This window comes from Macaca mulatta, chromosome 16 (assembly GCF_049350105.2).
Source record: "Macaca mulatta isolate MMU2019108-1 chromosome 16, T2T-MMU8v2.0, whole genome shotgun sequence".
Classification (NCBI taxonomy): domain Eukaryota; kingdom Metazoa; phylum Chordata; class Mammalia; order Primates; family Cercopithecidae; genus Macaca; species Macaca mulatta.
The window spans coordinates 61663636-61691161 of record NC_133421.1 but is presented as its reverse complement, the minus strand read 5'-3'; the positions used below and the strand labels follow the sequence as shown (position 1 = coordinate 61691161).

Sequence of the window (27526 nt, the reverse complement as noted above, 5' to 3'; positions counted from 1 at the left end):
TGGTGGCATGCACCTGTAATCCCAGCTACTTGGGAGGCTGAGGCAGGAGAATTGCTTGAACCCAGGAGACGGAGGTTGCAGTGAGCCAAGATCACACCAAAGCACTCCAGTCTGGGCAACAGAGTGAGACTCTGTCTCAAAAACAAAAACAAAAAAGAAAAAGAAATAAGGTAGAATGAATGCTGGTAGACAATTAGCAGAGCATGTTACAACTTGGAAGAGGGAAATAGTTAAATAGCTAAGTTTTCAGACAACAGTAAAAAAAAAAAAAAAAAAAAAAAAAGCAAGAGAAAAAGAAGCCAAGTTAATGTGGACAAATTGCAGTAAAACCTCAGAAGACTGTATCAATCACTGGACAGAGAAATGGCAGATGAGTTCCAGCATAGCTAATGTATTTTTAATACTGGGAAAATATACAAGAAATTTTATTCAGAGTCCAAATTATATTTAGTGGATTATGGAAACTCAACAATTAAAACCAAGTAAGTTTCTCACTTAGATCATTAGAAAGTGATCCTTGAAAATGTTGGTTAAATGGGCTGCTCGGGGTAAACAGGGCACAAAATCCAAGGCATTATGATAGAAAGCATTGTGACCTTTAGCTTTAAATTTAGTTGTTTTCAAATTTATTTAACAACTATTTACTAGTAATAGTATGCATTATACTAAGAATCAATGCATTTGTTGAGCATTTCTATGTGAAAAGTACCACGCAGATCCTAGAGGCTGGAAGAGTGAGAACACAAAAGTTGAATCAGACATTACCGTTACCTTCAAAAAAGATCAAAACAAAGAGGGAGATACATAGGAAGGCCTGGACAAAAAAAGAGGGACAAGAGGAACGATGCTGAGTGGGGTCAGGTTCCTAATAGGCCACAGTGTTGAGACTGGCTACTGTTCCTAGCACTGCTCCAGGGACAGATCGGGGAGTCTTCCCAGGTCTGGTTGGCATATTGTAAGGGACACTCCGACCTTTACAAACACATGCTGCTGTTTTGCTCTTTGCTCCTGACACATACTTATGTTATTGTGGACTCTCAGGTATTCTGAGCTGTTAACACTCAACACTTATTTAATGTCACAACTTCTAGCACGCTCATTTGAAAAAACAAAAACAACCAATGACCTTTCATTTTAAAAAGTAACATGTTCAAACAGCAAACTTAGGAAATATAGAAAAACACAAAGGGGAAAAAAAGCAACCCATAATCTTATAACACAGAAAAACTCACTGGTAACATTTTGGTATATGTCCTTTCCACACGTTTTGTACCCTGCCTTTTCCCTTTAATACATCATGAACATTTTCCTATGACAATAATGACCCCTCTACTGACAACATGATTTTTAATGGCTGCACTGCATTCCATCATATGGATGTACTATAATTTATTAAACCAATCCCATGTAATTAGACATTTAGCTTGTTTCTAATTACTTGATGTTCTAAGAGCCATATTATTTCCAAGATTTCTGAAGAGTAACTTTTATTGCTTATTTTTAATTATAAAAATTATACATGTTTTGGTGAAGAGAATTACAGTATTTTTTCTTTGCACACATATACACACATTTCAAAAAGTGGGAGCTCACTGTATGTACTGTCTTATAACCTTATTTTTTCACTTAACAAACTACTAACATCTTTCCATAATCATTACATAAATATTATTCTACAAACACCACTTTTAGTGGTTGCATATATTCCATTGTATGGTAGTAGCTCAGGTATTTCTGTTTCCAATTTTTGTAAATGTCTATAATGAACGTTATTAAAGTTATTGTGTATACTTATTTTCTTGAATTACATTCCTAAAAGTTGAACTGGTAAGTCCAAAGGGCATTTACATTTAAGGTTTTTGTTACATTTTTCCCAATTTCTACTATACCAAACTATATATCCACCTGCAGCATGTGGTCTCTTCCTGTACTTTTACCCAACAGTATTTTCACTTATTGCCACCCAACCATGGTCAGCCTGATACATTTCTACTGGTCTTTTAAGACATAATTAAATATCATTTCTTCAGAGAGGCTTTCCCTGGTCTCCAGTTTTCTTTCCAAGTGTAGTTACTGCTTCTTCCACTATGCTCTCATATCACCATTTATGTTCCTCACTTTTGGTGCTTACTACTCAGTAGTCAAATTGCTGTTCGAATATTGTCTTTCCACCTAGACTGTGTGCCTCTTTTTGGAGGTAACGGTCATGTTTTATTCACTGCTGTAGTCCCAGTGCCTGGCTATGTCTGACACACAACAGGCACAATAAATGTTGGGTGAAGGTGCAGATTAGTGTCAAAACTCCCTGTTTTCCTAAAGAAAATGCTCCAAGCTGGTTTATGGATTTTAATTCTTTTTTAAAAATTTAGATTTTCATGATTTATTTAATAAAGTATCTAATGTCAGACAGTTAGTTTATACTTATTTTCTTTTGGATTTCAATTCTAGATATAATGTGCTGTACAGGAATCTGTAGGTGTTAAATAAAAATAGGAAGTGTCCGGGATTACCAAAGTACAATCTAGAGAGAAATATTCATTAGTAGAGTAATCTTTACGGAAGGGAAAACCATATATGTCTTTCCAGACTTTGACCTTTTTCTATTTCAGAATCCATAACAAATACCAGACGTGTACAAGCAAAAGAGTCTTCGTACTATAAGTAGCTTTCATTTTAAGGGGAAAACTGTTCATTAATTCACACAAACACACTTTCTATTGTCAAAAATGTACACACACATCATCATCATCTTTGTGTGCAAACAACATAAATCTACAAGTTATAACCAAGTAGAGTATAGGAAAACTTAAAAATGGTTATATTAATGTTATAACATTTTGTAATCCTTCCAGGGGTGTAAAGCATAAATAATTTGACCTTTATTATAAACAACCTGGTAATTAACATCCTTGTACATACATCCTGCTCTTTGCCAAAACTGTCTCCATAAAGGGGGGAAATGCATTTGTTTGTTTTAGTATGGGCCAGACTAATTAAAATTCCTGTGAAAATCTTCCTGCCTCATATTATTCTTAAAATCATAAGTTCATTTGTTTCAAAGCTACAGAAATAGAGCTGATAAAAACAAAAGAAACTATAGAGCTTGTGGGAAGCTCTATAGGTCAAATGGCTCAGGGTCCTCAATCTTCTGGTGCTTCAGAATTGATTGGAAATAACATATACAAGGTTGTCTCTCATTGGAACATTTTTTTCTGCAAACTCAGCATCCCCGTAAATGAAGAAGTGATTTTGTTTTGAATGGCTTATCTAGATCAAATTCGAACACTTGGACATTATAGCTTATCTTGTAAGTACATTCCTTTTATGTTTGAAAACTGTTTTAAATGTTTGTTTTTATTCCTAGGTTGATTGTGGATCAGAATTCAGAGCAGGACATTAATATATATCTAATAATCCCCCCACTGGTTTTTCTAGATTATTCCCCATTCTGATGACCACAGAACTTTAAACTTGAGTATTATTAAGATTTACAGAATACTAGGAATTTATTATAAAGCTCTCCAATCCAAAATGCTTTTTTTCTAAAGAACCATTTTAAGTGTCAACCACAAGGTATGTGATAAGAAATTTCTTTCTTTCTTTTTTTTTTTTTTTTTTGAGATGGAGTCTCGCTATGTCCCCCAGACTGAAGTGCAGTGACATGACCTTGGCTCGCTGCAACCTCTGCCTCCTGGTTCAAGTGATTCTCATGCCGCAATCTCCCAAGTAGCTGGGACCACAGGCATGCGCCACCACGCCTGGCTAATTTTTGTGTTTTTAGTAGAGACGGGGTTTCGCCATGTTGGCCAGGCTGGTCTTGAACTCCTGATATCAGGTGATCTGTCTGCCTCAGCCTCCCAAAGTGTTGGGATCACAGGCGTGAGCCACCGTGCCCAGTATAATAAGAAAATTAAATAGGCAAAAGGTTTATGGTCATTCAGAAGAGACACTAGGGTCAACACACTAAATAGCAATGACTGCTATTTATTTTTTAAAATTTTGTATTTTCCAAAGTGATCACTGAATATTAAGCTAATGGAACATTCTTTCTGTCAATTTCACTATAGAAAGGTATAAAGTTTGAGACTAAGTGATAGAGCAGAAAATAAATCACGGTTTTCAGTGCATCTGCACCTTAATTTAGTTTCCAATACATCTGCACCTTAGTTTCTCTTTTCTTTTTAAAAAATTCTTGCCCATGTAAGACATTTTATTATGTTTTAAAAATCTCTTTTAATCTACATGTTGCCCTTCATCCCTTTCTTTTCCTTATAAGTTATCCATTTAAGTACCTGGAATATTTGACTCTGGAGTTTCCCACCGTCTGCATTTTGCTAATTGCCTATTAGCAAGGCAATTCAGCATGTTCTTCTAAGGTCTCACTCTTAACACCTAGACTGGAGCACAGTGGTGCAATCTTGCCTCACTGCAGCCTCAACCTCCTGGGCTCAAGCCATCCTCCCTCAGTCTCCTAAGTAGCTGGGACTACAGGTGCATGCCACCACACCTGGCTAATTTTTTTTTCTTCATTTTTTTTAGAGATGGGGTTTCGACCTGTTGCCCAGGCTGGTCTCAAACTCCTGTGCTCAAGTGATCTGCCTGCCTTGGCCTCCCAAAGTGCTGGGATTACAGGGATGAACCACTGTGCCCCGCCATGCCTCTGTTTCTTAATCAGAAAAATGGATACTCATGCATGAAAGTATTACAGCTCACTGTGATGCCCATAATTATCACCACAGAGAGAGTTGAATACTGAGAAACAACAATGGCAAGAGTGAGATCAGAGAACCCATACTCTGCAACTGTCTGTCTTTCATCTGGGTTCCAGCTCTGCTACATGTGAGATGTATGATCCCAGATGAATCTCATGCTCAGTTTCCTCACCTATCAAACAAGGATACGACTCACCTCACGAGAGTGCTGTGAGGGTTAAATGTGGTGATGCATTTGAACAAGGTTTTTAAAGTGCAAAGAGCTATAAAGTGTACAAATTCGTGACAGCATTACTTATAATCAGGGGCTTAAATATCTTTATAATGAAAAAATATTTTAATGTGTTGGAAAATCTATCTCTTGAGAAAGGTTAGATATGACACTGACTTGAAACAAAAGGGTCTGTATGACTTAATGAATAATTGTGAAGGAATAAATGATACCCCTGTACCTAGGAAACTTACAGCCCTATGACCCAGGAGCTCTGTGAGTTCTATAGGATGATAGCAGTGGGTTTCTGTCCTACACAAACATCTCAGTACCATTTAAACAACTTACTCCAAAGCCACCAATCAAAATGTCAAGTAATGATTTACAGTGGGTGAATACTGAAAAAAAAAAAAAAAGTGCTGATTTTTATTTACCTTTCAATCTGTGCAAATCCATTAACTATGGATGCTAATGCTCTTCTTCAAAGCACTTTGCCAGGTCACTTCCTTTCTTCCACTCCACATCCTGTTTTCTCTGGGCTTCTCACATAAATTTATTTGAGGGCTCTCCTGCCTATTCACCTACCTTGCACCTCTGACCTTCTCCTCAGCCAGCCTATATCTGAGCCTTCCTTTTTACTCTCCCTTGCCCACCAAACTTCCATTCCATCTGTTTTTAAAGAAATTTCTTAAATACTATTTTCAGGTACTCTTGACTAGTTAAGAAGTCATTTTTCTAGAGCTGTGGTCTTCAATTTGGTAGCCACTTGCTACATATGGCTATTTAAGGGTATATTTAAATTAACTAAAAAATTAAATTTTAAATAGTTTCTTAGTCTTCCAGCCACATTTCAAGTGCTCAGTAGTTATAAATGTTAGTGGCTGCTCCACTAGAAAATGCAAATATTATATATTATAGACCATTTGCATCACTACAGAAAGTTCTGTCGGACAGTGCTAGAGCCCATTTTTCTCTATAATAGTGGAAGACAGTGTGGTGTAGTAGGAAAGGTATGAATTTTGAAATTAGACGCCCTTTGTCTTTTCAATACTGGACTTAAAAGATAACTACAAGAAATTATACAAGTGCCTAGCACAATGCCTGCCAGAGTAGGTGCTCGATTCATGGTAGCCATTATTAATGTGCTACTGCTTTTTAAAGTAACTCTGGAGTCTCTGTTTTCCTTTTAGCAGGGCACACAAAAATCTGGAGGAGTAACAATCAACGTGACTGGGCATGGTGGCTCATGCCTGTAATCCCAGAACTTTGGGAGGCCAAGACGGAGGGATCACTTGAGGTCAGGAGTTCAAGACCAGCCTGGCCAATATGGTGAAACCCCGTCTCTACTAAAAAAATACAAAAACCAGCCAGGCGTGGTGGCAGGCACCTGTAATCTCAGCTACTTGGGAGGCTGAGGCAGGAGAGTCACTTGAACCTGGGAGGCGGAGGTTGCAGTAAGCTGAGATCAGGCCATTGCACTCCAGCCTGGGGGACAAGAGTGAGACTTTATCTAAAAAAAGCCAAAAAAACAAACAAAAATCAACGTTACTACCTTTTCTGTGAGGCATACTAGAAATAATATGGGTTTTGGAACTACGGAGACTTGATCAAATCCTGTCTCTGCCCCCTTATTAGTGGAGAAACTCGGGCAGATTAATTTTTCTGATGCTTGAATTTCTTCATCTGTGATAAGGAAATAATAATACCCACAATGCACAGTAGTAATGATGATTAGAGGTAATGTGTGTAAAATACTATGTCTGGCACATGGTAGGCATTCAATAAATTTATTATAGAAAGCAGGTACTATTAATTCACCTTATAGAGTGCCATGTATTCAGCATAGTTATGTGCTAAGTAAGTGATTGTTGTTGTTGGTAATGAAGGCCAGGCTAATAAATCTTTTGCAGGATGGTGGTATTTATGCTTTTGTTTAAACACTTCTCCCTACACAGGGCTTTCTCTCGTACTCCTAGGATGCAGGTAAACTTAAGTTTTTCTCTATGGTATTATCAATTCCAGTTAATTATTTTTTTAGTTTTAAAAATTTTATATGAGAAGGAAAAAAATGAGTATTCACAATTAATCGGAAAGCCTTTAATTTACCATTATTTGGTAGTTTTTACTATTATGAAGACAGTTATGGAGCGGTATGTGGATTGGAACTGCAGATTGGCATAAAGGACTGCCACTATCACTGTCACCAACAAAGGTTGCGGCTTAAAATTTTGCCTGGACAGCAAGTCTAACATTTCTGCCATCAGAGCATAATCCAAAAGTCACAACTCAACAAAGAAAAACAAAAACCAAACAAACCACCGGAGGTTAAACGTATGCATGAGACATTGGAAGGCTGTGGGAAGGAGAAGGGAAGCATTCTGCAACCCGCCCTCTTCATTCATGCTGCCAGAAGGGCAAATAAGAATTGTGTCCCTCTTGCTTCTGGCAGTTGGCACACCCTAAGTGACAGCACATTTCAAGAAGCTGTTCTATTTGCTTGAGTTGTCTCGTTCTTTCAACTGCTGTGGTGTTGTGGGTCCTGCTAAAATATCTTTGGGGGAGTGGGTGAAGAGTGGTGAATCACAAATTTAGTAGCCAGTTATTCCCCAGGGGGGAAAAAAACAACAAAGAGTGACCAAGTAACCAAGTAAAGAGAACTATGAGTTCAATAACCAGGATTATCCCATGGCAAGGATTCTGTTATCGTTGGGCATGATTCCTTTATCTCTCAGAGACAATCAACCTTCAGCCAGAGGAGTGTAACCTTAAAACCTCATAACTCAATTTAACATAGTGTTAAAGTTTGGGGGGATATTTATCAGTGCTGAGGCTGATACAATCAGTCTGAGGGACCCTCGAACAAAGAGCAGTGGGTGAAGAACATGTCACCTCCGTGCACATTCGTTTCCTTGATGAACAAGGGGCTATTAGCTGCAGAGAAAGCATTATCTAGGTGAAGAATGATGCCGATTGTTTTAGCTACTTCTCTTGAAATTGTGGAATAGAACACAGAATCTTAGTGAGTTAAGGAGCAGTTTTTGTTAATATGATGTGGATTTTTTTTAAGTTTAATTTGGCAAAATATAGACACATATTCTTCGATAGTAACCAGGAACTAATTTGAAACATCTCTTTTAACCTCTGCTCTTACTTCATTAAATCAAAAAATTTAAAGATAATCACATAGGCTGGGCGTGGTGGCTCACGCCTGTAATCCCAGCACTTTGGAAGGCCAAGGCAGGCGGATCACCTCAGGTGGGGAGTTGGAGACCAGCCTGACCAACATGGACATATCCCGTCTCTACTAAAAATACAAAATTAGCCGGGCGTGGTGGCGCATGCCTGTAATCTCAGCTACTAGAAAGGCTGAGGCAGGAGAATCGCTTGAACCCGGGAGGCGGAGGTTGCAGTGAGCCAAGATCGCGCCATTGGCTCCATTCAGCCTGGCAACAAGAGCGAAACTCCGTCTCAAGAAAAAAAAAAAAAAAAAAGATAATCATATAAGGCTTTAAAAAAAATCTAGTTTTCATGCAAAATACTAGCTTTCATGCAAAATTTAAGAAGAAAGGCCATATATGGCTTTTTTTAGTAATAAGCTAGTTAATAAAGCATCTAAGGAGGATGAAATATATTCATTGAACATGTGGCTTTTTAAAGAGCTATGCATCATCTACAAAATTTAATTCTCAATAAATTATAAATTTTAATTGTGAATTTTTATACAAAATATTATTTCTAAACATATCTTGCCAATAAAATTTTGCCACTCTCTTCACATTATGTTGTAAATTAATCATTGTCCTTACTGATTCTAAGTAGAAATGTAACTTGTAATGCCTTTTTAAAAACTACCTCATGATTTTAGTTTGTTTTTTAAAAGTACTTTTAAAAAATAATTACATTCTTATTTTAAAATACATTTTCTTTAATTTTACCTTTCAGCATAGTTTATTATATTATTACAGCTTTAAATAACTGATAACATTTATACAAGAATAATCTTATTAACTGCTCTGTATGCAGGTTTTCAGATTTAAAATATAAAATTGTATTATTTTTGTTGAATAGGCTTACTTTTATAATTTCTTTTTACATGCTCTCTGGATAGGCTGGACGATGAACTGATAATTTAAGTTAACATCTTGGAAATCCAGGAACTTTCATATAACAAACTTATTAAAATATATTTCAGAAACTAAACTTTAGACGATAACATGAAATATCTGCTTTTATCATTTAAAAAATGACCAGCATATTTCATTTTAAAAGGATAGTAAAAGTTTCTTAATCAAAAACTTCTCAGGGATTTTTAACCACAAGGATTTACTGCAAACCTGCTGCATCTGCCAGGCCAGTAAAACTGCCAGCCTACCTCAGTCAATATCTCATATCAAGATGCCACGTTTTAAAAATCTTCCTGATGGGATAAATATTGTAGAATATATTCTTTACTAACTCTGCAGATACAGCTTTCATGGAGACATTTATGAGACATGAAAGAATTGAGGGAAAAATAAAACCTACACTGCTTTTTAGGGTTTTAAAAAAATTCTTTATTGGAATTTCAATAATTCATTTAGCAGAGTGTGCAAAAAATTTCATAGAAATCTTTTCTTAATTTTACACTTTTGCCGTATATTGAAAATCATACCCAGCATGGTCTTATATTACTTGGACTGAAAAATATAATATGTTAGAATTATTAAGTAAATCAGACAGAACTCAATTTTTGCCTATTCTAGATAGGAAAAGTAAACTTAAAGTTGCAAAACTTTTTACCTAGGTGGTGGCTTCTGCATTGCTAGACCAGGACCTCTGCAATGTTCTGTATAGTGATTCATACTGTAACAGCCATAATTTCAATATACAGTATCTCACCCTGTAACAATCATAAGCAAACTATGAAATGTGTCACAATTACTTACTCAACTGGCAGAATTTACCAAATCACCACTTGTACAATTTCAGCTATTTCCCTTAACTAACTTCTTAAAAACAGAAAGAAACAACAAAATGTAATAATGTAAGAAATAATGTAAGCATGTAAGAAGCAACAAAAATGCTGACAGAAGGCCAGCATTAGATAAAAATGTAAACACTCTGAAAGCTTATGATTTATGTGCCTTCACAAGTTAGTCCTCATTTATTTTTGCCAGATCTAGTTAGTGGAGTAGCCTAGCCTCCTAACTGCACTGGAATTGATATGAACTTTTCCACCATTTGTCCTAAATTTCTTTGCATCTGATAGGCAAAGTCATTATTCTTTCATATACCTTTTTATCTGAATAGACAAAGCTGAGACATCTTATATTGCTGAAAAATGTTTTTCTGCTGGCAAGACAAGCTATATGTATTGCCTCTTAACACTGAATGAAATATATCTAACCAAATTAATATATTTAGAGTTAGGGAATTACATTACAATTTAAAATTGTAATGTATCCATGGAACAAATATGAAAGCAGTAAAAAGTTTTCCCTGTTTAGCTCCTTCTAATGTATCTCACCCCAAACAAATAGGGAATTTTAATGAATCCAAATTAGGGGGAAAACATTTAAAATACTAATACTATCAAATTTAAGTAAATTTGCTATTTTTGAGAAAGCAAACATGCAAAAGATTCCACATGAAGAGCTCCTTGAATTGTCCTGATGTTTCCTAGGAAAATTAAGAAAGATATTTGCTTTACAGATGAAAGCATTTGCACACAGAGAGCAAGAAAGCAAAGAAGGTAGAAGGAAACTGCCTTACTTTCAGTTTCAATTATATGATAAAGAAAATAATCATATTTAAAATAAGATACTCAACAGGTACTCAGATGCAGTTTCCTAGGAAATCGCCTTCTATCCTACACTTTGACAACTATTCTGATACCCCAAGAGACCCTGACACCCTCTTATGGTTACACAGGTTAAACTTCTGCAAATAATTTCTATATTATGCTGTTATCAACTTTAATATTCAAAAAGCTAGTCATTGTAATTTCCCTAATAGTGCTAAACGGAAGAGTACAAAATATTAAGCTAATTAATAAAATCTGTTTTAAAAATATTCTAGAATGAACATTTTCCAAAGCCAAGTAAAGACAGATCCCTTCAGAGAGCTTTGTGAAAATATATCAATAACTTAAAAACAATAAAGAATGTATTTCCAAAAACAATCACAACTTTTTGGTGACCAAAGCAATTGAAATGTACATAGTAGTAAATAGCACAGGTATAACTAAAGGCCATCTTCTGCTTCTCTACTCAGATAAGAATGTTCCAGAGTTTTTATAAAAATCCACAATTTTATCTGTCTCATGAAAGCATGGCCTTTACATTAAAAAAAATCAGGCCCAGCAGGTATCTAAGAAATCTGACACAGATCAAGAGATCAAGGTAAGATTGCCTAACTTGATTGCAGTTAAATCTAAAAAATGTTATATCAAATTATTATTTTTAAAAAATGCATACAAATTAGATCATTCCTATGTAGATCCATAAATGTTTTGCTATTAAGAGGTTTGATCTGTAGGTTGGTTAAATTTTTTCTTCAGGTGCTCATAGGAATGTCAATACTAAAAATTAATATTAATAAATAGCTAAGATTAAAATCATATTCACATATCTTAAGGGAGAAGCACATAGTTTAATAAAAGTAAATTGATTTCCTTATTTTTAAAAAATAATTATAATCTCTTAAAGTAGGGGAGAAAGAAGAAAAATTAGTCAAAATTACGAGCTTCCTAATTGATATTTGATTATTGCATATTCTCACTTATTTCACCTGCGACCAACTCGTTTTCATTTTGTTGTGGTATGTCTATATCATTCTTCTCTTACAATTCCTCAATGAGTATAATATTCAGTACTCCCTTTTGGGGAAAAAAGGACAATATTTAATATTAAAAAGCATGGTCTCAAATTTATTCCTAGAGTTCCCAGAATAACTAAATAGGACCCCATATTTTCATCAGAATGTGATTTGAGCATAAAACAGTCTACCTTAACCATTACTCAAGTTTCTGAATAGCCTAAAACAAAACAAAACAAACTTAGGGATAGTGTCTAATTTTAATCACTTTCTGCATTGCCATCTAAGACATATTAATAGCAACTTTTCATTGGTTCTTGTCTAGAGATCAACTATTTCAAGGCAGAAGGGTTACTTTTAGTAGTCTTCTAGAAAACAAACATAATTTTTTGCTACCTGTAAAAATTTATTCCATAGGCAATTCACATGAAGACATTTGCACACCAGTTCAGTGTCTTCTTCAGCTATTTGCCACTTACTTAGAACTTCAATATCTGAAATGTGTCTACCATAGAAGGAATGCTACAATAATAAGCTGTAAAATTAATATGTTGTAGGAGACACGGGAGATCTGATTAAATACGTTAGAAATGCTAACCACATCCATTTGTAATTGGCAAAGGAAAAAAATACCTGTAAATTTGGTTTAAAATTCATATTTAACCCACTTCCTTTATCTGTTTAGGAATACAAACCCTCAAGATTATAGTTTTATTTATCCTCCCTTTAACTTGTGTAATAATAAGAATATATGAAATGATTGTAAGAAAGTAATATTTTTGAGGTTTTAAGGAATTAATAAAAGAACATGAATTTCTCATATCTGAGTATGTGTGTGTGTAAGCACACATACATATAACAGTTTTAATTTTTGAATTCGCTACGTAAGCTCACATGTTGAGAACTTACATATCTTAGCTTTCCTCTTCACTAAAGCAAAACAAAACAAAAATCCAGAAAAGCCCAAAAGTAGTATTTCCTTTTACCACGAGAGGGAGCTAGAGAATTCTGATCTCTTCCAAGGTCTATAAAACCCTCTTAACTGCTACTTTATAGACATTCAATTACAACAGGCCATAATACATTAAAGCATTAAAATACACATATATTCCAACATATGCCAAAGCAAGCACTACACTGGTGTGCTCTCCAGATGATCACCAATACCAACATCAAATAAACACTTAGGCATCTTCTAGTGGTTTATATGAGATTTTACTCTTGAGCACTCCCCTCCCCATAGGGCAGCTCTCTTCGTTAGGTGATCCCCTTGGAATGGGAAATATCAAGCAGCGTGATAAAATATCTAAGCACTGGAAGTATGACAGGGGCAGAGTGAGGTAAGGATTAAGAGAACTGAAATTTATGTAGTTTGGAAAAGTGAAGACTCTGGGGATAAATGTTCAGTCTTTAATACTTTCTAAAGGTAACAATATAAATGAATTAGGGGAATTATTCAGTCTCAGAAGATGGTATAGAAAAGAGCAATGGCCTGAAACTAAGAAAGGAAAAGTTTAGGTTAGACATGAAGAATAAATTAGGAATAATAGTTGGGCGGGAAAGATGTCCAGCAAAGGGAGGACCCAAAGCATAATAACTCTATTTGATAATTAATTAAATGAGATATTAGTAAGAATGATGTGAATTCATTAGAAGGGCTAGATTAGATAACTCAAAGTAATTTTTTTCCCTAAGCTCTGACAATCTCTAGGTTCAACTATATTCTTGGGCATTCACAAATGTCTTTCACTGATGATAATGATCACTTGTAGAGAGAAGAGCTAGTAATTCTAGTTAACCCTATGTTTTGTTGATTAAAATAAAATCTGGGGTATTATAATGAGACAATATAATAAAATTAACCAAGACAACAATGTCTATCTTTCAGAGTATTCTGTGAAAATATACTATACCATATAAGCTATATTTTAACAAAATGGGGCAGCAAATTGGAAAAGGCTTCTATAAGTGAAAACTTCCCATAAAGGAACAATTCCCCTCTAAATCCCAATCTTTTACAAGCCAGAGAATCTATTCCGTATAATCTTTCTTTCCTGCTAGACCAGTGTACCCGGACTTAAGCTACTTAGGGCCCAACATAAAAAAGGCTGTCACTCAAAGTTAGAAAGACAGCCTAGAGCAGAAGTATAATATAGTTTGTGAATTCAACAATCTTTCCCTAGTACGCCATAATATTCCGGATTAAGACGTGGTTCAGCGTTGCATTAAACAGTGTTATTAACATTTCTTTTTTACTTGAAAAGTCAGACTTCTATGTTAGACCAAAAGAAATTACGACTAGTAGAAAAACAAAAACGATCAAAGCAGGAAGAGTTGAATATATATATTACGTATAAACACAAACATACTTGGCCCAAAAGAGTTATTTTATGCTTAAATGAAATTCTTTCTGATTAAAGTGAATATGAGATTTTGAGGTAAAAATGGTCAGTGACTTTGGAGCTTGAGGAAGGATAGTCTGGTGGTTAAAATTATACCTCAGAATTCAGACCTCTAGAACTTTAGCGCTGATTGTCTTAGGAAAGATAGCCAAACTTGGGGTCATTCAATGTTCATCTATAAAGCAGATGCTACATTTATTATAATGCAGTACAGATTCTAAGAACAAGGTAATAAAATATGTTGTATAAGATTTTCTCATCAACAGCATCCAAAGATATATAATCCCTCCCCACCTCTGACTGATTCATATATCAATCAGATAGATATATAAAAGATCTTTGATAATCATATACTAGAACTTTCACATTACCATTAAATTTGTTGACTAGTTTAGAATTTGGAGAGAAACAAAAGAATATTCAAGCCATAATGAAAAAGCTTACTCTCTTCTGTCAAGTCACTCATTTAAAAATCAACTATTTGCACTTAAAAATGGTCACTGTTATTTTGCCATTTACTGAGTAGAAACTCAATAAATGTTTGACCTTTCAAAGAATGGACTTTTGCTCATACTCTGCTCTGGAAAAGATTTCTAAAAACACTTTGGCAAAAACCTAGGTCAAATATTATTTTAACTTTCTTCCAAACTACTGCAAGTCCAACCAATCAGGTTTTTCTGCAAACTCTGTCCCCAGTCATCAACACTGGATTATGTACCATATGCTTAGTTGTGAAGGTACCCGAATCGTCTCTCTTCAACTAGATTATTTGCTCACTAAGGAATCACATATTATTCCTTTTTTGTATACTCTACACAGCATCCAAACTCATGATTGAATAAGGACATTCAATATTGGTATTCAATAACTAACTCTTCATTAGTAGTATATTAAAATCTATAACATGGACAAAAAGGCCAAAAAAGATAATTAATTAGTTTTGTGTCAAATCAATTCAGGGGCTTAATGCATGTTATTCATAACTATAATTGTTGGCATTTATGGAGCCTTTTTGAAATTCTTTATAAACTATACCACTCCCAAATCATCCTAGGAAAATAATAAGAATGTATATAGGCAAGAGAGACACATGTGTCTGAAGAACTTGACTGAAACTTGCAAGAAATCACCTAGGAGCCAGGATCAGGCCTTCTACAAACCTCTGTGGAGGCAGCATTGAAAAGCATACTGAGATCATGCAGGTGAGGGAATGCATGCAGTGTAAGCCAGGAGAGGTCACTCTCAGAGAGGTGGTCTTGGGTATGATACTGGCTCTATCACTTGCTGGTTGTAGGATGGAGACACTTAGTATCTTCCTTCCTTCCTTCCTTTCTTCCTCCCTTCCTTCCTTCCTTCTTTCTTCATTTGGTTTCTCTCTCTCTCTCTCTCTCTCTCTCTTTCTTTCTTTCTTTCTTTCTTTCTTTCTTTCTTTTCAGATGGAGTTTCACTCTTGTCGCCCAGGCTGGAGTGCAGTGGTGCAATCTTGGCTCATTGCAACCTCTGCCTCCCAGGTTCAAGCAATTTTCCTGCCTCAGCCTCCCGAGTAGCTGGGATTACAGGCACCTGCCACCATGCCAAGCTAATTTTTTAATATTTTTAGTAGAGATGGAGTTTCATCATGTTGGCCAGGCTGGTCTCAAACTCCTGACCTCAAGTGATCCACTCACCTTGGCCTCTCAAAGTTCTGGGATTACAGGCGTGAGCCACCACACCTGACAACTTAGCATCTTTAAAATTTAGTTTTCTCTTTGTTAAAACAGAGACTAGATTAGGTGATTGCCAAGTCTCTTCCAGCTCTTAAATTCCATGATTTTACATAGAATTTAACCCAAATATATGGGTTAAATTCGCAAGCAGTTTGTTTTAGTGAAAGAAGCATTATGGAAGATATCCAGCTATCAACACATGTGAGAGCACTTTACTGGGTACTGGATGAAAAGTCAGAGTTTAAACACACAACAACAGCCCAACATGCTGGGCTGAAAATGAAAAACGGGTCATTCATAGACAGATAATTGTTATTGTTTTTTAATTCTTCACAAAAACATGTATAATCCTTGGTAACCATTTGTTTAAGTAATATAAATTACTGTCAACTTGGAAGCCCAGCTCGTCATCTTCATCTGTGATTTATACCAGACTATATAAACGACATGATGTCTTAGATCTAATAAGACATTTATCTTCATGAAGGAAGCCACTGTGATCCTGAGTGACAGTTTACTTACCCTTATCACAGTAAACTCAACACTGAGTCCTTAATTTCTCCCAATGATCTGAAATCTGATGGACTTACCTAAAGCCAACACAAACTTGTTCAGAAATCTGCCAGGTTCATGAAAGTGTGTGTTCTACTGTTGAATTCATTCTTTGGCTCCAAAAACACAAACATGGATATAAGTTTTTATGTTCTTCCACAGTATGTGCCTCTAAACACACATACATAACTTCCATTAGCTTTGACAGGAGCCATGTGCCTTTATTAAAGAAAAATATACCTTCTAGCTACCAACAAAGATCAAAGGAGTTGTCTGAAGAATAAAAAGAAAATGAGAAAAATGCTTGCTTGAAAATATATATGTATGCATATATGTTTATTTACAGACTTATTTATGGAAAGAGACTATATTGAGTCATTTTCATTATCTTCATATCACAGAATAAAAAGGAACTAAAAATTCCAAATATGTTCGCATAGCTTACATAGTTTTAAAAAAATACACATGAAGAAAGTTAACAAGCCTAACCCCATCAGTGAGAAGGAAGCAAATGGCTTGCTGTTTTTAAGCCATTAATTTTTTCAATCTACTAGGGTCCTATTGGTGCTAGAATACTATGTATTATTGGTGCTAGGGTACCCAGTGACTGAACCTACATAGGTTTCTAACACTCCAAGTAAAGTAGCCCTAAATTACGCACATTTTACTCCAAAGTTGCCAGCAAGATTCCATCCAAGATTTATCCTGATCAATGAGGTCATTTACCTCTAATCCCTGCATCATTAATTCATATACCTCAGTAAACACTGTAAGAAGCTCAGGTTATTTACTCTGTGAAACAATATAATTTATACACTAAAATCAGGCCTTACCCCTGACTCACAACAATAGGGATCTCAAACTGGCTTACAAACATTTTTTATACTCACTGAGTATAAAGTCTATCAGTGGCCAGGCGCGGTGGCCCACACCTGTAATCCTTGCACTTTGGGAGGCCAAGGTGGGTGGATCACGAGGTCAGGAGTTCAAGACCAGCCTGACGAACATGGTGAAACCCTGTCTTTACTAAAAATACAAAAATTAGCTGGGCGTGTGGTGGGTGCCTGTAATCTCAGCTACTCAGGAGGCTGAGGCAAGAGAATCACTTGAATCTGGGAGATGGAGGTTGCAGTGGGCCGAGATCACACCACTGCACTCTAGCCTGGGTGACACAGTGAGACTCCATCTCAAAAAAAAAAAAAAAAAAAGCAAAAACTTAGCTGGGTGTGGTGGTGGGCACCTGTAGTCCCAGCTACTTAGGAGGCTGAGGCAGGAGAATCACTTGAACCCAGGAGGTGGAGATTGCAGTAAGCCAAGGTCATGCCACTGCACTCCAGCCTGGGCAACAGAGCTAGACTCTGTCTCAAATAAACAAATAAATAAATAAATAAATAAATAAATAAATAAATAAATAAAATAAAGTCTATTGGGGATGCTCTCATAGGTTTAGAGGCGAAACTAAATAAGTGGAAGTTCTAGGAATAGGATTTCAGTTCATTAAGAGGGGGTCTTTTTAATCAATTAGAGCTCTTTATAAGTACCTAATAATATGACCCTGAAAACAAAACAAAACAAAACATGGAAAAAAATGAATACATCTACAATTGTAATTGGAGATTTTACACAGTCCTCTCAGGAGAGAAAAGAAAATCTAGGAATATAAAATACTTAAAGAGTATTATTTATAAAAATAAAAAGAATAAGAGTGTAATCAATAAATATTTCTAGAGCACACATAGCGCATAAGCAAAACCTGATCATTACAGCTACAAAGGAAGTCTCAACAAAGTCCAAAGAATCAAAATAATATACAATGTGCTCTTAGATTATAATGTAATAAAATCAGAAGTCACTAATAAAAGAGTAGGTTTTAAAATTCTTGAAACTACAACAAAACAAACTAAAATAAAAATAGAACAAAAACACAAAAAATGCTTCTAAATAACACATCAGTTAAAAAGGATATCATAAAGGAAATGATAAAACACTTAGAATAATTATGAATGAATTTTTGTGAGATACAGTAAAAGCATTTAGAGGATAATTTTTAGCTGTGAATACATTTATTTTAAAAATCAACATTATATTCAGTGAAAAAAGCAATAAGGAAAATGAGTTGGAAAGTTCATAAGAGTAGATGTCTACAGAGGACAAACATCCACCTCAGCAGAACTCTTCAAAAACAACGGCTTTGAAATCTGTTGGAACTCTAGTCCCTCACATGGGTTAGATGTGTCATCCTTGGTTAAGTCAATTAATTCCTCTAAGCCTGATTATTTTACCTGCAAAATGGGTAACAGTGTCTTCCTCTCTGAGCCGGATTGAGAATTAAATGAGATAACCCATGGAAAGCACTTAGTAAAGCATAGTAAACACTCAATAAATGGTTCCTATTACTAGATGACTTTATCATCCCTTCCAATTCCCAGATTTCATGATACTAACTTTGGCACCATGAAATTTAAGACAAACTTGAACTCCAGCTACAATAATATAATCAATAAATTAAACCTTCATTTTAATTTCAGAATACTAAAATAGTTTTGTTTAAAATACATTCATATCTAATGCTTTCTCCCCACTATTATAAAAATAAAACCCACAATTATCAATAAAAGCTAGTCTATTATTAGTCATAATCTTAAATCCAAAATTCACTTGTATTTTAGAACTAAAATGAAAACAGAGAAATGTCTTAAAAGTGCTAAAAATAGCACTGTAAAAAAATGGTTACTTTTATTTCCAGAATATTCTCTATATTTTTAAATGTACTTTTCAGAAATGGCATGGAGTTGAAAATAGCTACTATTGGTACTTTAACATGTTTGTAATTTCTTTTAAATCAACAAGTATATAATAAAATCAATCAACAACAGGCTCTTCAGTTATTCATTACTACTCTTTTCCAATGATAGTTACAGTCTTTCCTTTTCCACTTGTTTCTCATTTGGCTGAAGAATAAGAATCTTCTCTAACATTCAACATCCTGATGCACAAAGAAGCTCTAAAATATTCTCACCTCTATCCAGATTTAATTGTTCAATATCCATTCACCCCATTAATTAGAATGTAATCATATATAACAAATAATATATTATCATAGATTTTAGGTTTCTTCTAAAATAATTTTATTTTTTCTCTTTCTTCCAGAAGGAGTCACTATACCCTGCTTATAGAATGATCACTTTCCCCAATCCACTTTTTAAAATAATGTATGTACACAGGGATTCTTCATTATACTAACAAAGTAAGTTTATAAATACATTAAAATCCACTGTGTATTTTGGACACTGAAAACAATCAGATCTTGAGCTTTGTAGCTGCCTGGCTCTTGTACTAAGTACTGTGGTCAATGTTTCCTACTATATTTTTTTCCTTCCATATGGTAAAAACTATGCTTTTAGTTTAGAAATCTAAATGTTATTACTCGTTAGCAAGTTTTCGTTCCCGATGGTGGGGCTGTGCTCTTGTGGGTGTCTCTCTCTGCCTTCAAATTATGAGCATTTACAAAGGAAAAGGAGAAAGAATTGTAATTAGGTGGCAACCTGCTCTCATTTTTATGCATGAGTTAGCCTGTAACCTTGGTTTTCATTTTTTGCTGTGTACCTGGCCAGGTTTCTACATTCTTCTAGAACTCTTTGTAGTTTTCACAAAGCCATGACCTAAACACGATACGTACCATGGTTATTGCCCCTCATCACTAAAGTTATGGGTGGATGGGCCAGACTGTGTATTCTTTTATAATGGCAAGTCTAGGATACTATTCTAGCTGACAGTGGAAGATAAAATATCTGAAATATTTTTACATTTTCTAATGAAGATAAAATTCCAAAAGGCTAAAATAACTGTCATTACAAAGAATGTCAAAGAGGAATACCTGAGAGGCCAAGGAGGGTGGATCACAAGGTCAGGAAGTCGAGACCATCCTGGCTAACTTGGTGAAACCCTGTCTCTACTAAAAATGCAAAAAAATTAGCTGGGCGTGGTGGCGGACGCCTGTAGTCCCAGCTACTCAGGAGGCTGAGGCAGGAGAATGGTGTGAACCCGGGAGGTGGAGCTTGCAGTGAGCCGAAATCCTGCCACTGCACTCTAACCTGGGTGACAGAGCAAAACTCTGTCTCAAAAAATAATAATAAAAAATAAAACATAAAGATGAACATCTTTTCTTCATAAATAATTGACTTAGCTATCTATAAAGACACTAACTTTATATTTGTTTATTTGTCTACTTATTAATAGTTTTCCCAATGAGATAGTAAGCTCCATGAGGGCAGGGACTGTATCTGCTTTCTCACTGCATTTTTCACCTGCAGCTTAACACAGTGTCTTGGTGTTACCTAGGAATCTTTAAATAAATATTTGTTTTAAAAAATGAGTAAGTAGCATATCAAGTGTTACCATTCTCTATCATGGTAAAATCTAATTAAAGAGGATATAGACATTGCTCAAAATTTTGACACCTTTATAACTTTCTCTTTAATTTCACAGGAAATATATGTATCTTTAATTTTCAGGGGATGAAAATGAACATTTATTGTGTCTGTTGTTTATTAGGCACTCAGGCACTGTACTAGATTCAATGCTTTGCAGAAACTCATATTTAAACAGTATCATATCATCTTATAATCAAGTTTTTAACACATAAATAGGTCTATTCCTACCTCTACCATTGACTATGTCACTTTGGGAATTCTTTTAATTTCATGCACAGAACTAAAAACAAAAATTTAGTAAGTAAGAATTTAATATTACTAATATAATTAACTCCTCTCTTGTGAGGAACTGTTATGGAACAAAGTTTTCCACTTTGGAGTTTTCCAGATTTACCTCTTTCAACACAAATGTTTTTCCTAAATTTCAACTATTTTAATGAAAATATTTTTAAGCATAGTATTTGTAACTGTATGGTCTCAGCCAAAATGTTTGGAGTATGAATCTATTTTTTTGGATATCTCAGACAAGGATAGTGGTAAGGATAGCAGAGTGGTTAAGACCAGAGGTTTTAGAACCAGACTATGTAGGCGGAAATTCTGGCACTACTGCTTACTAGCTGTGTGATTTTAGATAAGTTAACTTCCTTGAGTCTGTTTCCTTGTCTGTAAAATAAGCATAATCCTAATATCTACATTTTAGGGCAGTCTTGAGGATCAAATGACGACATATGCAGAGTGCTTACCATACAGATGATGCGAGGCAAATAGTAAGTGCTCAATAAATGCTAGCTAAAAAAGTTTTAATTTATTAAGGTACTGAGCACTTGGGTGAGCATGCACTTTTTCTATATCATAGAAAATGACCCCAAACTATTAAAAAAATTATTCTTTTTTTTTTTTTTTTTTGAGACGGAGTCTGGCTCTGTCGCCCGGGCTAGAGTGCAGTGGCCGGATCTCAGCTCACTGCAAGCTCCGCCCCCCGGGTTGACGCCATTCTCCTGCCTCAGCCTCCCGAGTAGCTAGGACTACAGGCGCCCGACGCCTCGCCCGGCTAGTTTTTTGTATTTTTTAGTAGAGACGGGGTTTCACCGTGTTCGCCAGGATGGTCTCGATCTCCTGACCTCGTGATCCGCCCGTCTTGGCCTCCCAAAGTGCTGGGATTACAGGCTTGAGCCACCGCGCCCGGCCAAAAAAATTATTCTTATATAAATTTTCTTTATAGATTTTGTTATCTATATAAAGTTTTGTTCTTCTGTTTCTTACCTTAATCTTATTTGTTAATTGATGCCTTTATAGTACCCCCTTCTTCTAATTTGAAGCTCTACTGTGGGCTGAGAAACCAAAACACTGTATTGGTTAGAAATGTGTAAGAAGATTCCTCACCAAAGGGCCTCAGGGGTTCTTCGAAGAGCAAGGTACATAAGTCACATCTATTTCCACTTAGAGGCCTTTCTGGATTACTTATTGTGTTCTCAGTTGTGTTTGGGAAAGTTGGAAATACCAAATAAGTGACCTAAGGATTAATGAGGCACTATTGTTCTAATTCTGTCAAGCATTAGATTAATCAAAAACAAATGAAAGGTTGATTTCTTCCTGTTTTGCACTGTTAATTTTCTACAATTATTAATCAGCTACCAATGTAATTATTAAACTTTTAGTCCAAACAATGTTTTTAGTGTAATACCTGAATCAATACACAGATCCTATATTACAAACCCCATTTTAAAACTTGGGTATTACTAATTGTGCTATTATACAAAGCCCAAGCAAAATAAAATGTTTCTGTGTGATTCAACCCATAGTTCTTATGTGGAGGTTATCGAGTCAATGAAAGGGAAAAAACATGAATCGTCAAAAGGGCTAAATGAAATAACAATCAATGGATAAAGTAAAAAGAGAGTAAAACAGAAATTGTTAAGCTCATGAAATCGAAATAAAAAGAAATGGAAAGATTACAGACTAACAAAGAAAAGTAAGGAAAAATTTACCAACTTTATTCCCAATCCCTAAATGAATAAAGTGTTTCCAATTTAATGTTCAGTTTAGTAGCACCTCTACTTTTTTAACCCTACTGGGAAGGCATGAGAGAGACTCTGATAAGAAAACCATGTGCATCCGTGATGATGAAACCTTCTGCTCAGGTGGCCACATGCCAGAAGAGGCACAGTGGATCCCCACACTTAGGAAATCTAGGCCTGAGCCAGAAACTGGCAGCTGTCAGGCCAAAACATTTATATTTTATGTCTTATCTTAAAAATTCATATATATTTTGCATTTCACTCTGTTACATACTATGGAATTTTGAATATAAAAATAATGTTTCTAACGACTGAATTATTTAACTCCTCTCATTCCCAAATATTCAAGTAAAATTGATGCTCCAGGAAGATTCGCACTGTGGTTCTTGTGGCTTTCCCTTCCACTTGAGCAATACCAATATAGTCAGGGGTATGTGAGAAGCACAGGTGAGATGGTATCTTATTATAATATGATGAGCTCAAGGGTCTCAAATGATCCACAGAAAACTAATAATCCAATAATCATTAAATAAAAGCTTCAATTCTCATGTAAATCAGTAAAGCTAAAAAATCCAAAAGAATGGTATAAACTAGGCCCTGAATCTTAAAATGCCCTCTTAGCTTTTGAGCTACAGTTTTTATAAAAAGATCAATAATGATGTCTTCCTGTTCCAATATGGAATTAGTGTCTCCCTAAATACATTAACTTCAGAAGTATTGAATTACCAAGGAGGATCAGCACCACAATGAAACAAATAGTTGTTCTTTGCAAACTAGTGATTACCAGTAAAGAAAACCCACCAAAGGCTGCTGGATACAAAATGACAAAAGGCAAAGATGTCAGGACAAAAGATAATAAAGTATGGTAGTCACCCAAAATCCAGAAGGATAACACTCACCCTCATCCTGATAATCTGACAAAAAGTGTGTGTCGGATGTGAGGGACAGGCCAAGAGTCCCACTGTGATTATCATCAGAGCTGTCCTGTCCGAAGTCTCCTCCTGAGGGACAAAAAAGAGAGAAAATAAGGTCAACCTTTGGACATCCTTATAAAAGGATACATCCTTGGTATGGTACTGGAAGAGATCTATGTATGATCATAAAAAAAAAAGAGATTATCTTTTACTCGATGATGAACATGGCCACTATCCATTAACATATTGGAAACAGTTAAACAAGTTCAAGAACCAACTTACCTGGATGAAAAATTTTCCACTCAAGTAACTCTGTCACTAAAACTTAGGAACTGTTAGCTTAGAGTGGGAATACCTCTTGTCACCAGAAAGAAATTTATCTATCATACTTAAAATAAAAACATAGCTATATAAATTTATATTCAGCCAGGCATGGTGGGTCACACCTGTAATCCCAGCACTTTGGGAGGCCCAGGCAGGTGGATCACCTGAGGTCAGGAGTTCAAGATCAGCCTGGCCAATATGGTGAAACCCCATCTCCTTTTCTCAAAAATTAGCAGGGCGTGGTGGTGGGCGCCTATAATCCCAGCTACTCAGGAGGCTAGGGCAGGAGAATCGCTTGAACCCGGGAGGTGGAGGTTGCAGTGAGCTGAGATTGTACCATTGCACTCCAGCCTGGGTGACAAGAGCAAGACTCCATCTAAAAAAAGAAAAAAATTAAATTTATATTAATATATACTATGTCTCCCTGCATGACTCTATTTCAAGTGAAATAGGACTGACGCAAAGGTTTAACCTTCTATACATGATATAATATAGCAAGCTCAATAGTCTTTCTCTGAAAAGTAAGAGAGGTATAAAAATAGAGAGAACCTAGACTTTGCTGGACTGTATTCCTATTTGTTCTACAACACTAACAAAGTTTTTTCTTTGTAATTCTAGTTTACAGCCTAGGCAACTGACCTCTTAGGAATTCTAAAAGCCCTAAGAAGATAATATTTGTTCTGTAAAATGGCTTTGATAAAAGGTAATGTATATACAATACTGAATTATGCAATTAATGCTAATCTCTTTTGTGTGTTTTCAATATACATTGGATTGTATTCTGTAGAAATGGCCAATGTTATTTTGATACTTTAAAAGGTTCAGACAGAAGATGTTAGCTCATTCAGAAACCGGAAGAAAAGGCTCTGTATTGCAAATGACTTTGCTTAAAATCCCCCAAATAGAGGTACAGTCTGCTGATAAAAGGATACCGACAGCTGCTTATTTCATTTCACAAACATGAAAATAGGATTTTCAACTGAATTTAATATTATCTCAAATACTAATTTCCAAAGGAAATCACCAATGCTAATCTCAGTAAATACTGTAGAGTTTTGGCCTTGGATTTCAACTAGGGAGCTGTGAAACCAAACAACCTACATAGAATCTGTATTGCCTCACTTTAAAGGTTTATTTCCTACAATTAAACTAGAAAACTAGGGAGGTTATAAAATGATAAAAAGAGAATGGCTGTAGCCTTCTCTTTCCATAAATTAGATGATCATATCTAGACTCTTCTTCAAATGCTGTACGGTAGGTAGATGTCCATAACTGAGTTGAACACCTACAAATATAGGACTTTAGAAATAAACTATAAAGTTTATTATGGAAAAGATAAATAAAAATTGTAGAAAACTTACACAATAGTCATTGGCCAAAGCCAGAAGAGTTACTCTGCTTTATTAGTTTACTTATCAGGATACAAAGTTTATAGCTATGCTTACAGCATCACTGTGTAATTTCCACAATAACCAGAAAAATTCTCAAATACTGGACTGAGGATTAAAATGCTCAAATTTTACATCATTGGAAGTCCACTAAAATTATATTACCAACACAATCTAAATGGACTGCCTGGCTAGTAACCTGAAAGTGAGCTGCAAGGTTAAATGGAATTTTTATTTTAAGCCAAATAAAAATCCTTAAAAATAAAAAAAAAGTACTGGAATTGCCAAGCAAAATTTAACTTTTGTAGTATATACTGAACATTATTTATAAACATTATTTGTAAACTAGTTTTCTGCTTAGTTCAAAAATGTGGCAAATCTACCATTAAAGAAAAAGAACCTAGCCAAGCCAGTAGCTCACGCCTGTAATCCCAGCACTTTGGGAGGCCAAGGCAGGTGGATGATTTGAGCCTAGGAGTTCGAGACCAGCCTGGACAACATGATGAAACTCTGTCTCTACAAAAAGTAGAAAAATTAGCCAGGCATGGTGGCTTGTGCCTGTGGTCCCAGCTACTTGAGAGGCTGAGATGGGGGGATTGTTTGAGCCAAGGAGGTAAAAGCTACAGTGAGCCATGACTATGCCACTGCACTCCAACCTAGACAACAGAGTGAGCCCTGTCTCTAAAAAAAAAAAAAAAGAAAAGAAAAGAAAAGAAAAAAGTACATGCTCGCATTCTAAGCTTTTTTAAAAAACATGCATATCAGGAAGGGCTTTTTTTTTTTTAGTGAACTTTTTATTTTGGAATAATTTTAGATTTATGTAAGTGTTGCAAAGATAGTACAGAGTTCCTACACACCCTTCCCCCAGTTTCCCCCAATGTCAACTTCTTACATAATTGAGGTCTATCTGCCAAAACCAATAAATTAACATTGGTATATTGCTATTAACTAAACTACAGACTCTATTTGGATTTCACAAGTTTTCCATTAATGTCCTTTTTCTGTTTTAGGATCCAATCCAGGGTATCACATTGCCTTCACAGCCTCAGTTTTTAAAGTCTTACCCAAAACACCTGCCTGGGTTTGGCACTTGCTTTCCTAACTTCAGATGGAAAAGTCACTTCCACATGATTCCTATGGTTTCTGAGTATAGTCACCCAAGGTGTGCTTTCAACAGCCACCCCTGGTGTCAAACACGAGACAGTTCCTCTGTAAAGTACCCAACGACAACGATATACAACTCAATGCAGCAAAACAGAGCCTAGGTCAGTAGTACAAATGGTTGTGGTGCAGGAACATTTAGAAATAAGCTTTACACCCAAGTGCAATTAGTTCCTGATGATGGAGATGTTATTATAAGTGTTCTTAGTGTCATATCAAGTGACCCAGTTCCCTTGGGCACACACAGAAACAAGGCTATAGCACCATATAAATAGACACTCCCGTGTAATTGAAATGATTACAACTACTGAGGATGCATGGGTGAAAAGTTTTATAGAAGAACAGCAATTACTGTGGTCATTTTGGATTTGTTTAAGTTTAAGAACATCATTTTTCTTTAAAACATAACCATACGTGTTCTCTGGATTTGTCTATAGCTCTGACAATTGCAGTTCCAAATGGCCACAACTGTAGTCCAGTGGGATCAGACATAAATGATCACAAACTATAGTGACAGACATTTCCACTCAGCAGCTCTACAATTAGGGCTTAGAACTCCATCTGCTTAGAGTGGCTTTCTCACAAGCAAGACCCTTTGCCACTGGAGACACACTTTCCCTCTGCAACTCCAGCAGAATCAATATATTTCTATACAGATATATATTTTAACACACCATATCTCCATTAATCACATCCATTACCTTCAATCCTTTCTCTTTGTATTTCTAAACAAGATCTGGTGGAACTATATCAAGGGTTCACCTGCTATTAGCAGGTAATTTGCTCCTATAGCCTAAGTGTCATAAGAATCGGGCATTAGATACACTCCTTGGCATATTCAATGGCAGGTCCTCCACCAAGTATGTGCTGAGGGGCCCATAAGCGGGATGATTTCTCTATTCTTTTTTTC

At 35.6% G+C, this 27526-nt stretch overlaps 1 protein-coding gene across 4 annotated transcripts in view; it reads right to left on the bottom strand.

Moving 5' to 3' along the window:
• SKAP1 (src kinase associated phosphoprotein 1) overlaps positions 1–27526 on the bottom strand; it is a 325743-nt gene that overhangs the window by 217165 nt on the left and 81052 nt on the right. For all 4 annotated transcript variants that reach the window (XR_013406615.1, XR_013406614.1, XM_015119393.3 and 1 more), the window contains exon 4: positions 23729–23830. Coding sequence is in view for 2 of the 4 variants with exons in the window: in XM_015119393.3 (XP_014974879.2) it covers positions 23729–23830 (102 nt within the window). In the remaining 2 variants the exon portion in view is untranslated. The remainder of the gene's footprint in view (positions 1–23728; positions 23831–27526) is intronic.